The sequence below is a fragment of the Vigna unguiculata genome, chromosome 8, assembly GCF_004118075.2.
Source record: "Vigna unguiculata cultivar IT97K-499-35 chromosome 8, ASM411807v1, whole genome shotgun sequence".
Classification (NCBI taxonomy): Eukaryota; Viridiplantae; Streptophyta; class Magnoliopsida; order Fabales; family Fabaceae; genus Vigna; species Vigna unguiculata.
In genome coordinates, this window is record NC_040286.1 from 17,098,776 (window position 1) to 17,114,591 (window position 15,816).

At 33.6% G+C, this 15,816-nt stretch overlaps 1 protein-coding gene and 1 long non-coding RNA gene across 3 annotated transcripts; one reads left to right on the forward strand and one right to left on the reverse strand.

The window, feature by feature from the left end:
* Positions 1-588: 588 nt before the first annotated feature.
* On the reverse strand, positions 589-2,998 carry LOC114194210. Its single transcript, XR_003606352.1, has 3 exons — positions 2,740-2,998; positions 2,478-2,666; positions 589-834 (listed from the first exon to the last, which is right to left on the reverse strand). It is a non-coding gene; the product is annotated as an uncharacterized LOC114194210 (long non-coding RNA).
* LOC114194209 (rust resistance kinase Lr10-like) lies at positions 2,187-13,095 on the forward strand. 2 transcript variants are annotated; one of them, XM_028084319.1, is made up of 4 exons: positions 2,191-3,248; positions 5,067-5,099; positions 5,249-5,275; positions 11,804-13,095. In XM_028084319.1, exons 1-4 carry the CDS (start codon positions 2,456-2,458, stop codon positions 13,039-13,041), a joined length of 2,091 nt encoding a protein of 696 aa, XP_027940120.1. In that variant the 5' UTR covers positions 2,191-2,455; the 3' UTR covers positions 13,042-13,095. The 2 variants fall into 2 exon arrangements, with proteins under 2 accessions (XP_027940121.1, XP_027940120.1); XM_028084320.1 differs by lacking the exons at positions 5,067-5,099; positions 5,249-5,275 and having other exon boundaries at positions 2,187-3,248.
* The last annotated feature ends 2,721 nt before the right edge of the window (positions 13,096-15,816 follow it).

Here is a 15,816-nt window from a genome sequence, read left to right on the forward strand (position 1 = left end):
TTTATTAAACTTTTTTATATGTAACAAGGAAGACTCAATAATACAACAACTTCAAGCTCGGCTTGGGAGCGAGGAAGACCTGTTAAAATGACAAGTCCAAGCTCGGTTTGGGGCTCAGGAAGACCTATTAAAACGACAACTCCAAGCTCGACTTGGGGGTGGAAAACACTCGTTAAAGTGATGATTCTCGTAAATCCAAGACTTTTTCTTTTCAGCCTTTATGCCTCAGACACTATGGCTCAAGGTTAGGGCACTATGTACTGTCCTGGTTGTTTGGGACCCGACCTTATTAATGAAGATGGATAAGACATTCCAAAACGGATAAAGTCTATAGGTCTAGGAATTTAGCCTAAGTCCGTCCATCTACTAATTGATGTTTTATTAAAAGATATTATTGTATAGGAGATGAGATATTTGGTCAATCAGTTATTATTTTTATAACGACTTTGCCAAGAAATTAATTGTTAACTCCCACAATCAAAAGGAACTATTTTCTGACTTCAATACTCTTTATGACATCAGTTGTAACGTCCCAATTAAATGGATAAATCCAATTTGATAAAATGCCACATACATAAATATCCAGAGAGTACGGAAATTGGTATATAAAGGTACACAGTACCCCAAACTTATTCATAACAAAGAAAAGAGGCACCACACTGCCTAACATAAGTACAATAGTTCAAAAGTAGCACAAGTTCTTGTCCAGAACAAGAGAAAATCTAACTAATAAAACTCCTTTAGCTACGGGCCCCATAGTGAGCCCAATACCCGTCCATGACCATCAAGCCGCAGCATCCCTATTGTCATTACCACTGCCAAGGGTTCTCACATCTGCTCACATCAATAAAATCGATGATCATCGTAAAGGAGAAAAACCCACACACAAACATACAAGCAAGTAGAAGGGTAAGCTAGTGTAAAAGATTCTTATATCATAACACTCAACATTCAATCACATAGTCAAGCATAAATAACGCGAAACCACACATGAGATACCAAACCATTTAAGACTCCAAGACTAGACTATCCGGATACGCATAATTATGCACCGCCACGAAACCGTGGAATTATGTCCTAGCAGTGAGGCATCACCACGAGGCCTTCGCAGAATTACATCCTTACATGAGGCACAACCACGAGGTCTTCGTGGAATTACGTTCTGGCCTTGAGGCACCACCACGTTACCCTCGTGGAATTACGTCCTAATGTTGAGGCACCACCATGAACTCTCACCCCGAGGATTCATGGAATTAAGTCCAATAGATGAGGCACCACCAAGGACACCCATTAGAAGGGTCCATGGGATTACGTCCGTTAGATGAGGCAACACCAGGGACACCCATTAGAAGGGTCCATAGGATTACGTCCATTAGATGAGACACCACCATGAGCACTCACTTTGAAAGTCATGGGATTATGTCCTATCCATACCTTATCCATGTTTCACCAACCACTCATTAAGTTCTCGTACACATCAATCTCATGCCAATATGTATATATATATATATATACTCAACTAACCAAGCGTATATCACACCAAGCTCATGCCAAACACATCAACTTCCAGCCCCAATATAACATATAGAGTACATATAGGATCATGCTTTGAACTGGTTAAGTACCCATCAACCAATCGTGTGAAACATACATTTATACTCTTAACTCTGCCAATCTCGCTCAAGCTAAAGAGCCCTCGCTCAGGTGAGAGGGACCCCTCGCCCAAGCTATCTGCTCTCGCCTAGGCGAGACTGAAACAGGAAGCACGTCGAGGTCTCGCTCAAGCTAGCCCAACTCGCTCAGGCGAGACTACTCTCGCTCAGGCGAGTGGCCTTCGCTTAAGCGAGCCCTCGAAATAGAAAGGGGGTGAGCTGTTGCTGCTCTCGCTCAGGCGAGAACTCTTCGCTTAAGCGAGAGCTTTCGTTTTGAGCGACCAACCCGTTCGCCTAAGCGAGTTCAACAGAGCTCACTACTCTATCGCGTGCATAAACATATTTGCATCATAAGCCTTAGCTTCCCTTCCTTGATTGTTGACGAATTCTTTTTGATTCACTTATAATTCATTACTCCAATCACCTTTAGATTATTACACCACTACAAAAAATTAAAATAGATAATTAAATAGTGATTGAAATGATGAGTTAAATGTGGATAAAAATAAATAAGTCAAGTATCATTATGCAAGATAAAAATTAGAGTTTCAAAGTATAATGACTCTATTATTAAAGACAATTTAGAGTCTCTACCCGTTGGTTCGTATCTACCTAAATGGGATGATAAGATACGGTACAAATATAAGTGGTAGTCAACTATGACAGCTGAAAACAACTGAAATTTTCGTTTAGAATTGAAAATATCTTCTTCATCTATCTTCCCAAGTAGTTGAAACCCGTGCACAACAACAAATAGTCTCAAGAGAGCGTAGCAAAGAGTTAATCAAATTCACACGGCAACGATGAAAAGACCAGTAAGAATACCTATCGTCATCATTCTTCTACTTATACAAACTTGCACCGCCGCGCTCAGCTCCAACTGCCAAGCTTCCTCCTGCGGCAACATTCCCAACATAAGTTACCCCTTTCGACTCAGCAGTGACCCATCTCACTGCGGCGACGCCAGGTACCAATTGCAGTGTGAGAACAACACAACTCTTCTAGCCCTGTTTTCTGGTAAATACAGAGTCCAAGAAATCGATTACAAGAGATACAAAATCCGAGTGAGCGATGCGGAGGACGGTACCTGCTCCTCCATGCCTCGCTATTTCTTGCACTCCGGCAATTTTAGTAACGATCTCATCGGTCCTGGAAGGGATCCCCTGAAATTGGACCCATTTTTTCAACCGTCGATAGCGTATTTCAATTGCAGCGATCCAATCGCTGACGATCCAAGATATGTTGCTGTGGAAGCCAGGGGTTGCGACCTGAGAGGACACGTGTATGGTGTTGTTAGGGATTCGCGAAACGGTTTTGGTGTGAAGGACATCAAGGTTGGGTGCCAGCTGATGGTGGCTACTTTTGGTGGTGTGGGAGAGCACAAGTCCAACGGAGCAGTTTCGTATGGTGAAATCTTAAAAATGCTTTCACAGGGATTTGAGCTTTCTTGGTTGTATGTTATCTGTGAAAATCAATGCGGAAAGGGAATAGATTGCAGCGTTGTTGATGAATCCACAGATGAAGTTCGGTGTGGCCAGAAAGAATGCCGTTATATCTACGAACAACCTAACTCAGTCACATACCAATGCAGCGGCGGTAATGACACCTTTTTTCACTTCCTCTATGTGTCTATAATTGGTTAAATTGTTATTTTAGTTTGTTTCATTCATAAAAATATTGTTTTGCGTAATTATTTATAGCTATTAGTTAATAAAAGGAATTTTCTCTATAATAAATTTCGAAATGGGTTTTAGATTTAGCCCATTTTATTATGAAAATTTTCTTTATCACCACAGTCTATTTTATTAATTTTATTGTTTATATAAAAACTATTTACGATAAATTTAGTTATCCTTAAATATTTAATTATACTAAAATTTAATAAAAATGTTTATTATGTAATTATTTTTTCTAAATTATTTTTTAATAACTTTAATGAACATTTTAATAATTATTTTTATTTCAATAGTTGTTATATTGTCTAATTTTAAATTACATTTTTATTTTTTATTATTATTATAAAAAAAAAAAGTGATACACATGTGAACATATTGTGTTTATGTTCCCATTGATATTGATATAGACATGTGTTTTAATAATTGATTTAGTGGATCGGCCACTAGTCTACCTATGAAGTTGGACAGGACAACTTGTCAATTGAATACCGGTTCACCTAATTTGTGAATAGCTCCCACAAGTCAATCTGTCCAATTTATAATAATAATAATAATAATAATAATAATAATAATAATAATAATAATAATAATAATAATAATAATAATATAATAATAATAATAAAATTTCAAAAATTTATTTTATAACATTCATTTAAATAAACAAATTTATTAATAGAGAAAAGTATATTAATTAAATTTAGTCTACCTTTCATATAAATATAAATGTTTTTATTAATATTAGAAAAATTAAGTTTATAAGATATAGAAATGATGAAAACATATATTCTATTTTTTAGATGCTTAAAATCTTAACAAAATTATATTATAAAAAGAATTTTAATATAATTTTCTTAAAGAGTAGTGGTCCAATCAACTGTGCTCCGTATGGTCGGCTGAGTAGGCAAAGTAGCACTAAATGAAATGAAATTTCACCCCCATTATTTGATGATAGGTTAACAAGCTGGATAGTCTATCTTACATTGTTATCCATTCTTCTTTCTTTCACATTTTATGATGATATAATTAAATGAAAATTATAATATTCTCTCTTATAATTGAATAATTAAATTGAACTTTTTATTCACAAAATGATTAAAATAGAAGAAAAAATAATTTAGTTTTTGTATTTTCTTTATTTGGTAAGGAGACTTATTTGCATTTTAATATGTTTAATATTTTTTTATTTTTAGCACTCATGATATGTTAGGTATTTTTGTTTTATATACATCCACAACTTTTAGAGAGGGCTGGTATCATGTCACATAATTGAAGAGACCTCCCTCTTAAAAGTATTTGTATTCCTGTACATTCTTATTTTGTTGAGAGTAGCTTCATCACCATTGAATTAATCCTTCATTTTTTTTAGAAATAAATAAAATATAAATGGGAGCAAACTATATATTGAGAAATTAAATTTTTCAAAATGATTCAACTAAATTAAATATAGATTATATGATATTTTAAACAAAAATAAACTAAAAGAAATTATACAAATTGAATGAACTCTACGTTAGAGTGAATTCTAAACGACGACTTGTATTTATCAACACCAATCTATATTCGACGGGTGTTATTAAATATAGTTAAAAAATATGAAGGTCTTAAATATATAAATATATTCTGATTGGAAGTTTTAATTATAAAGTAAAATTATTCTGCACATGTGTTTATGTAAGATCTTACAAAATTCTCATAAATCTTCTTTTAGTTCCCTGAATTTCATTTTAATGTTTTTCAGGTAGTATTGCAGAAAACATAATTTCCGCAATAAGTAAGTTTCTATCCTTGTTTATTCTATTGTTCGGTTATTTTCCTTTATATATTTATACATAATCTAGTCCTTTACCTCCTTGTTCCTTAGATTCTACTGGTTTGGTTTTTATTCTTCCAGTTTGTTGACATCACAAAACTTTCTTGCAGTTTTATTTTGTATCGGTCTTTACAGAGGTAACTTTCTTTTCTTCCTATCATGTACCTTCGTTTCTATAATGATCACATTTATTATATTATTATCGCTGACAAGAAAACATTTATTATATTATTTAATACATTTTATCAAGATTAATTATATTTAAAATGTTGAAAACTATTTAAAGAGAACTAGTCTTTGTTTATCGTTCCATATAACCGTATTAAGTGTCATCTTGACCGTTTATACAGCGGTGCATGTACGTACTTTGACAGGGTCACTACTAAAAGAATTTATATTTTCTATTAATTTTGTTTTGAATTTTTTTTATAGAAAATATTTATAAATTGTTATGAAAAAAAATTGCAGGAAATTGCTGCTATTATTTTTGCAAAACATTTTGTATAAAACACTTTTCACAATAAATTTTGTAAAAAATATTTACGAATTTTATAATTTTGTAAAATAATTACTCACGAAGGAATTACATTCCAATTAAGATTCTTACAAAAAATAGTAAGAAAAAGTCTTTTCTTGCAATTCTTTTAAAAAATTTGCAAGAAAAATCTCATGTAATATAAGAGTTTTCAGTAGTGGGTTGAATGAGAAAATTAGTACTTTTTTCATTACATATTTCTTTTCCTTTGTGTATGATATGTGAGTGTGAGCTAGAGTGAGTGCCTTGAGTGAAGTGAGGTTATCAGTGTTAAGCGTTCCAACTCCAACATTGTGGTATTTAGAGCTAGGTTATAGAAGGAGTTGTGTGAAAGAGAGCATTATTGAGAGTGTGCATATGGCTGTTGTGGGTGTCATACCAAGGAATCTTCTTGTTTTTTTCATGGGAAAGGATATGAAAATTGGTGTGTAAAGTTGAAGGCTATCTATGAGTTTCAAGAAGTGGATGAAATTGTGAAAAGAGGTTTCCAGGAACATGCTAAGAATGCCTCAGATGATCAAGAACAAACATACAAGGTGAATAAGAGACTAGATTTCAAGGCTAAGGTGTTGTTGTATCAATGCATCTCGGTAAATATTTTTCAGAAGATCTCACAAGCTGCCATTGCAAAGCAAGCTTGGGACATGTTGAAGAAGGCGTATGGGAATGCAGGAAAAACCAAAAAGGTGCCTTTGCAATCCTTGCGGAGACAATTTGAATTTCTCTCCATGACTGACCAAGAATCAATATTTGAAAATTTTAACAAGATTCAAGCACTTGTTAATTCTATGCTTGTGTATGATGAGGTTGTAGAAGACATGAAGATTGTGAAGAAGGTGGTTCGAATGTTAACTCCAAGTTTTTATCATATAATTGTTGCCATAGAAGAATCAAAAGATCTGGGTGCTATAACTGTTGAGGAATTGTAGAATCCTTTGGAGGCACATGAGTTGATAATCGTTAATAGAAAGAACAATGAGAAAATGGTAGAACAAATCGATCCATAGCCAAGCATAAGTGATGACCCTCATTTCACGTGGTGGCTGGAACAAGGAGGCTCCACGGCTTGGATGCAGCGGAAGAAAGTGCAGAAAGGTGTTTTCGGTGGTAGTGATGAAGGAACTCTAAGAAGGTTGGGTCAATCTTAAAGGAGGAAGGCTAGAGGAGATTCTTAAAGAAGCTTTTGCTATGTGACTCGAAGAATGTTTTATGGAATGATCTCAACAGCATAACATTGCACATTCAAGAATGATTTTACAAGAGGTGGAGGCTTTCATTTATAATAGAAGGCAAGCTCCAAATGCAAGCTAAATGTGCATCGAAATGGGTTGCAAATGTAAGCTAAAATTGGCGCCAAAATCTCCTAGATCCACAATTCTCGGATCATTAGCCACATGGCATGGTCACACTTACCTCATTTACAACATGTGCTAAATGTGCAACGCATAGACAAGCTAGCAACATTCTCAGCCTTGACTTTTGAATTTGGGCTTGAATGGATCCAATTTCAAAAGCTAGGTGAGTTATGATCCAATTTAAATCTACATTAATGGATTAGGACAAGCTCATCAAATCTTGATATGTTCCTTGACCCATGAAAATAGCATTTAAAGCCCATTGGGCTCTTGAAGTTTCGTCTCTTGTATTCTTCTCAGCTTGCTTCTAGTGATTGGGCCTATGGTTAGGCCCAAATCATCATCTCCTCCTTCTTGAAGAGGATTTGTCCTTAAATATAGAGGGTCATTATCTTCCTCATGCCCACCTGCAAAAGGAATTAAATCAGTCACATTAGCGATGGTATGCACTCCATATTCCTTAGGAAGGTCTAATTGATATGCATTGTTGTTGACCTTCCTTAGGATTTGGAAAGGACCATCTCCACAAGGGTTAAGTTTGGACTTCCTTCGTTTAAAAAACCTTTATTTTCTTAAATTATGTCAAACTAGATCCCCTTCATTAAAGATGACCTCTCTTCTCTCTTTAATATTATACTTAATGTCTCTCTCAGTTTGGTGTTGTATTTGTTGTCTAATCTTTTCATGCAAATCCTTGACAAAGTTAGACTTAGACACCCTTTCTTTATGAAAAAAAAAATCAAAGAAAGTAGGTAAAGGTACTAAATCCAAGGTGTCAAAGGATTAAACTCATATTGAACCTCAAAAGGAGAGATTTTAGTAGTTATATGAACTACTTTATTATATGCAAACTCTATATGGGGAAGGTACTCATCCCAAGATTTATGATTACCCTTCAAGTCACTCTCAATAATCTAGGCAATGATCTATGAACTACCTTTGTTTGCCCATCTATTTGTGGGTGACAAGTGGTAGAAAAATTCAACTTAGTCTCGATCTAAACTATAAGGTCCTCCTAAAGTGATTAAAGAATTTAGTATCCTTATCAAACACAATAGTGCATGGTAATCCATGAAGTTTAACCACATCTCTAAAGAAGAACTTTGCTATATGACTTGTATCATCTATCTTGTGGCATAGTATAAAATGAGCCATTTTACTAAAGCGGTCCACCACCACAAATTTAAAATCAAACACCCTAGCAGTTCTTAGAAGTCCTAGGACGAAGTCCATGCTTATGTTCTCCCAAGGGGTAGAACCAAGAGGAAAATGAGTATAAATACCATGAGACATTGATTTTGACTTTGCTTATATGTAATACACTTATAGCAATGCCTTTGGAAATTCCTCTTCATATGGGGCCAAAAGAATTTTTCCTTAAGGATACTTAGAGTCTTATCTACCCCAAAATGTCTCATAAGTGCTCCTTCATGCATTTCTTCAATTAGGAGTTTTCTATGTGAACCTTGGGAAATGCAAACCTTTCCTTCTTTAAACAAATAACCCCCATTCATCAATGTGATCAAATCCAAGAATTTGGGCTCCAAGTTTTGCAAAAAGTGTGTGCCTTCTTGACAAAACATCAGCCACTATATTTGTTTTGCCCTTCTTGTGTTTGATTACATAGGGAAATTGCTCAAGATACTTTATCCATTTAACATGCCTTTTGTTGAGCTTATGTTGACTCTTCAAATACTTAAGTGACTTATGGTCACTGTGAATGACAAATTCCTTGACAACAAGATAATGCTCATAAGGTTGAAGGGCCCTCATAAGGACATACATTTCCTTGTCATATGTGGGATAATTGAGAGAAGCGCCATGTTTATTTTCACTAAAACATGCAATTGGATGACCTTCTTGCAATAATAATGCACCTATGCCAATTCCCAAGGCATCACATTCTAGTTCAAAGGTTTTTGCAAAGTGTGGCAAAGCTAGAATGGGTGCCTTGGTCAATCTTTCTTTTATTTATTGAAAAGCTTTTTCATGTTTTTCCACCAAACAAATGTTACATCTTTCTTCACTAAGTCATTGAGTGGTGAAGCTAGACTAGAGAAATTAGGAACAAACCTTCTATAAAAGTTTGTCAAACCATGGTAGCTCCTAATTTCTCCTACACTTTTGGAAGTAGCCCATTTTGGATGGCCTTGATTTTCTCAAGATCCATATGAACCCAACTTTTATTGACCACAAAACCTAAAAAGACAACACTATCAATACAAAAAAAATACAATTATCTATATTACCAAACAAATGATTAACCCTAAGAATGGAGAAGACTAACCTAAGATAACATACATGATCATGCAAACTCTTACTATACACTAAAATATCATCAAAATAAACTACAACAAATTTACCTATACAATCCCTTAAGACATGATTCATGAGTCGCATGAAGGTGCTTGGTGCATTAGTAAGGCCAAAAGGCATCACTAACCATGCATATAATCCAAACTTAGTCTTGAAAGAAATTTCCCACTTATCACCTTCTTTAATCCAAATTTGGTGATAACCAACCTTAAAATCAATTTTGGAAAATATTATGAACCATGCAATTCATCCAACATATAATCTAGCCTAGGGATTGGATGCCTCTACTTTATTGTAATATTATTGATGGCTCTACATTCATACCAAATTCTCCACTCTCCATCTTTCTTAGGAACTAATAAAACTTGCAAAGCGCAGGGGCTAAGATCTTTTTAATCCAACCCTTATCCAACAAGTCTTCTACATAAGCATTTATCTTCTTTGTGACTACACGTAAGGGATATCTTCAACATATAACTCACACTGATTTGTTACACCTATGTAACTATGATCTGCTAAAGGATCTACAACAACACATGACGCTTTGGTGCTCATTTGAACAACCTTAGAAAATGTATAAGTTGTTCCCTGAGTTTCGACTAAGAATGAGCAAGGGACTATAAATTCTCATCAATCTCTTGCTTCAAGGATTGCCAAATTTGATTATGTTTTTTTTAAACTACATATCAATTTTATGTAAGGCATCCTGAGTGCAAGATTTGAGAGTTCTTAATGGTGGTGGGCTGAAGTAATCTCAAAGTCCCCATGCCGCACCAGTTTTGCGCACACATCTTGGGCTCTTCGATCTTACTTTGACCATCATCAAAATATCATCTCGACCACGAAGAATAAATGAGCCTTATGTGCAAACTAAGAAGTCATTTTTCTGATCTGGTGTGAGCAACCTTTCACATCACATAGTGAGGAAAATGATATAAAAGGGTAGTAAACTCTAGCCTTGTTGCCTCTGTTTATGCCTTCTCGAGGCAATCCTCTAACAAAGTATACACCCTCATGATAGTAAGTGGGGTGTATCATTTAGTTTTTGTCGTTCTTGGGCAGCCAATCTCTTTTCCTACAACACAAAATAAAAAATGAGACAAGAAAAAGTGTAAATATAAATTTGTTTCACTATAACAATTGTAAAAAACTAACTTGCTAAAAATCATCAAACCAACTAACATGAAATTGCATCAAATCCTCCTGGTTGATCTAGTACTTGACACAGGGACTATATTGATCTTTAAGCTTTCTAAATACATATTCTTGTGTTAAGAAATTCTTAAAGTCACTCAATTTGGTGGCAATGGCAGATAAGATCATATTTCTTACAACCTTCATGTTGGGAATGTCAAAATTTTGTTGTACAAACAAACATTAATCAATTTCATATAAATGTAGATTAATAATGAAATTAACTAATATGATGTTAACATATATGAATATCCTACCATATGAGGTTCTACTTTGCCTTTTCAACCTCATCCCATGTAGGAATGGCAACAGAAACATATCATCAAGTTATAAGTCCCAAATAGCCACTAAACTTAGCATCATTTGGACATGACAACTTACCCCAATGAGTATCCATGTCAACCCGTAGTTATATGAGGCAACTAGGTCACAAAGCTTTTTTTGCTTTTCAATCTATAGTCTGTCATAATTGAAAAATAACGATCTAAACTATGTTTTTTCCAATATATTTTTTAAAATGTACAATGTACAAATTACCTATAATTTAATCTAATATTTAAAACAAACTAATGACTTAGTTCTGAATTCACTCCTACAAACTAAAATATTAATTAGTCGTTATAATTTTTACTATTCTTATATTTTTAATTTTAATTTTAAGCATTCAATAATTAAATTTAAGCAATTGAAATTTAATTAAATATTCAAAATTTAAATAACATAGACTAGGATGAATAAATATAATAAAATGGAAATATTCATATGTTCCCATGATTGAGATCCCTAAAAACAATGGCAATATCATGTTTAAAAACAAAATGGATGTTTAAATTGCTTACCTCATTGAAGAATCCAACCATTTAATGACATCAAAGTTTGGTCCCCAAAGTTAAAGGAATAAGAAAGGATAAAATTTTAGTTGAAACCTACAAGAAAGATATTATGAAGGACTTTAAGGTCGGGAGATCTAGTCTATCAATGAGTTTAGTTAATTGTATAAAAGATCATAACACTACCTTCAATTCAAAAATCTAAGTCAATGATTTTTGTGAATCTTTCTCTTTAGATATTGCCAATCTCACTCATCTTCCAACTCTAATCATCTTCTCATAAGTGAGTCCTTTCTCCCACATTTGAACAATTTAATTGATGCATAATTTTAACATTGTTGTGAATAGTTGTTATTAATTGTAAACATTCTGACATAATGATAAAAATAAGAAATATTTTTCAACACAACTATAATAAATTTTTTAACCATGCAGGATTGATGCAAATTTTTGGCTTGAATAAAGCTACAGGATATGATGGTGATATCGTAGCTGCCATGGGAACAAGTGTCGGAAGGTATATCTTTCCGTACTTTATAATACGATTTATATTTGGTGTGGTAGCTTTTGTTGTGTTGTTAATATATAAATGGGGAAAAAGACATAAATCAAAGTATGAAAATATTGAAACTTTTCTACAAGAAAACACCCTCGCTCCAATAAGGTACTCATATAAAGAAATACAACACATGACTAGGGGTTTTAAGGAAAAGCTAGGTCAAGGTGGATTTGGCTTGGTATACAAAGGAAAGTTGCGTAGTGGGTCATTTGTTGCGATAAAGATATTGAGTAAATCAAAGTCTAATGGACAAGATTTCATTAGTGAAGTTGGTACTATTGGAAGAATACATCATACAAATGTGGTGCGACTTATTGGATTTTGTGTTGAATCATCAAATCATGCTCTTGTTTATGAATTCATGCCTAATGGTTCTCTTGATAAATATATTTTTTCCAAGCAAGATGTTATCTCTTTAACTCATAGACAAATATATGAGATATCTCTTGGAGTGGCTCGTGGTATTGCTTATTTGCATGAAGGTTGTGACATTCAAATTTTGCATTTTGATATCAAGCCACATAACATCCTTTTGGACGAAAACTTTGTCCCAAAGGTTTCAGACTTTGGCTTGGCAAGACTTTATCCTACAGACAAAAGCATTATCACTTTGACTGATGTTAGGGGAACACTTGGATACATGGCACCCGAGTTATTTTATCATAATTTGGGAGGAGTATCATACAAGGCAGATGTTTATAGTTTTGGGATGCTTTTGATGGAAATGGCAAATAAGAAAAGAAATTTTAATGCACATGCAAATGATTCAAGTGAGTTTTTTTTCCCTCTTTGGATATATGATCAATTGAGTGAAGAAAATGAGATAGAAGGAGAAAGTGGTACCAAGCAAGAATACAAAGATGAGATAAAGAAGATGTTTTTAATAGCATTATGGTGTATACAATTAAAGTCAAGTGATCGTCCTCCCATGAACAAAGTAGTGGAGATGTTGGAAGGAGAACTTGAGAATATTGAAATGCCTCCAAAACCTTCCCTCTTTCATATAAATGATCACAAAAATAAATCCTATGAAACCTCTTCAAATGATGACAGTGGATGGACAAGTTATACCGAGGAAAGCATTGTTCATACTTCTTCTGAATATTCTACTTGATATTTGTAATGATTAATAAATACATTAATTCGATGCATGATGTTTCTTTTAAAAGACATTGATTACTTATTTTATTTTTGCAATTTAAAGTTGATTTAACAAGTGAAGATCTCACGTTCTAAGTAGTATTACGGATGTAAATATAACATACATTTTACTGATTCAAAAGTAATTTAAAAAATAAAAATAAATAGTAACTATCTGTTTTGTTTGTTAATTGTCCAAGTCACCAAATACATGATTTATACTAACTTTCTACTATGCAAGAAAAATAAATTTAAATGAAAGAAGTTCTTATCATACCAATTGAAAATATCTTTGTATTCGTTGATTAGATTTTAAGTTATCGTTTTTCTGACAAGTTCTTTGAATATACTTACCAACAACATTATATTTTGTTATACTCATCTTTTTTGTTAATTATAGCAGCTATAACAGCCATTTTGAATAAGCGTTAACCTTCATTTGCTGTACGACCACTTTCATCTAACTCATGGAATTATATATTGAAAAAAATATCTTTTCATAACTTATTTTCAGAGTATACTAGTGTTTTCAATAACATAAATATATTTTGAAACTAACAAAGCGGGATAAAAAATATATAAACGAAAGTAAAAAATTAATGTGGGAAACACTTACAAAAATAACTTTAAATTCGAGATGAAATCATAATATGGATAGAAATTTATTATTGCGGTACATTATGAGGAAATTTTGATACAAATGAAAGCCATGGATCAAAATATATATATATATATATATATATATATATATATATATATATATATATATATATATATATATATATATATATATATATATATATAAATATGTGTGTGTGTGTGATGCAAAGATGTCGTTTGATTCATAATAATCCTTTTGATTAAACTCTTGCGCATTATTAGTTCAGATGGTTTTAATAGATTTGTTAAATTGATTACGAACGTAAGCAAGGAAATTAGAAATAAGATTTCTAGCTTCGGTCTTGTTTTTCATGAGATCCAACCATGTGTGTCTACTACAGTCATCTACTATGGTGAGGAAGTATTTATGACCATGTATGGAAGCTCAACTAATAGGACTCCCTATGTCCATGTGAACATGATCAAAAGTATTTTTAGCGTGCGAAAAACTTTGAGGAAACTTAAGCTTTCGTTGTTTTCCCAGCCAACAATATTCACAGCTTTCATTGTTCGTATAAGGAATATCACTATAATTTTTACTTATCTTGTTGTCTGATGGATGGTCGAACCTTTGATGCCATAGACTCGGGTTTTGTCGAATGCAATTAACATTTAATTTCCTCGCTTGACTATGCACGAACCCACTAGAATCAAAGTGTTAGGATATACGAAACAAGCCTCCATTCAAATTTGCATGACTAGTCATCCTCGATGATCTCTCCTCCTGTATCTGACAAAAGGAACGAGAGAAAAGAAGCTTACAATTGGACGTACTCATGAGTTTATGTGTGGAGATGATGTTCAGAGTAAATTCAGGAATGTACAAAAGATTGTAAATAATAAGATTTTCATTCAAGATCATAGTCCCAACACATTGAGTAATAACGTGATGATTATTTGGTAAAGAAACATACAAAGGCTTTATTTCATAAAAGTTTATGTAAGAAGATCTTGAATGTAAGATCCTAGGAAATTAATTAAATAAATAAATAAATAATTTATAAATGTGGGTAGTGAGAGTTTTTATGACAATTGATGTTAGTTTGTATGATGTAGAATAGTACTAGCTCAAATGGTTGAGAGTACTTGATTATGTTGATTATTTAATGGATTATTATTTTAATAATAATATGCTTGATCATGATGAGTGATAATATAATCCTAGATTTATAGGAATTATCATGAAACATGAATTGGTTGTGCACTTACTTTGGAGATTGAATGGTTGTGTGTTTGAATCTTGACCTATGCAAAATAAATTTCTTTTTGCCAAAATTCTTTTTGGCATGAATGTGAAAGGCCAGAAACACTAGCTGACAAGGGGGTAGCCAAGAGGGATGGAAAAACAACCAGTAATTAATCTTGAATGGCAATTAAACACATTTTTATGGCAATTTCGTTTTTGGCCATTAAGCACCATTAAGGTAGAGTTAAGAGACTCATTGAGGAAGAAATAAAGGGTTTTGAGACTGCCAAGAGTGAGTGCAGTAAGGAGAATGTGTTTTGGACCATTTAGAGAGGCTAGCAAGGAATGAGAGCAAGCTTGGAAAGGATACAAGTGCTAGAATCGTTGTGGTGCACAAGGACGTGAGAGATTCCAAGATTTAAGCAAGGAATCCATGTTAGGGGAGCTAAACTCGAGTTTGATTGTGTTTATAGTATTTTCGTATATTGCATGAATTGTTGTTATTAATTTTGTACTGTTGTATCGAATTCTACTAGTTTCTGGAAATTTCTCAGAAACCGCCTAGCGGGCCTTCAAAGCTACCAAGCGACTCTTCCCTTTTCTGTGCAAATTATGGATTCCTGATGAGGAACCGCCTGGCGGCATGAACTACCCGCCAAGCAACGCATGCTTCCCAACATAGTTTTTTGGGTTTTTAGTTGAACGGCCTGGTGGTGATGAACACCCGCCAGGCGACGCTGGTCGATTTGGCATAATTTGATGTTTCTGAGTTCTGGGTTGATTCAGATTGGAGAAAAATGGATCCTTGTTTGATAATCGGAAGTTGGAGATTCATAATAGACGAATTTTGAGTTGAATTGAGGTAGTTGAGGAAATTGATATGAATGCCTTTTTGGATTGGGA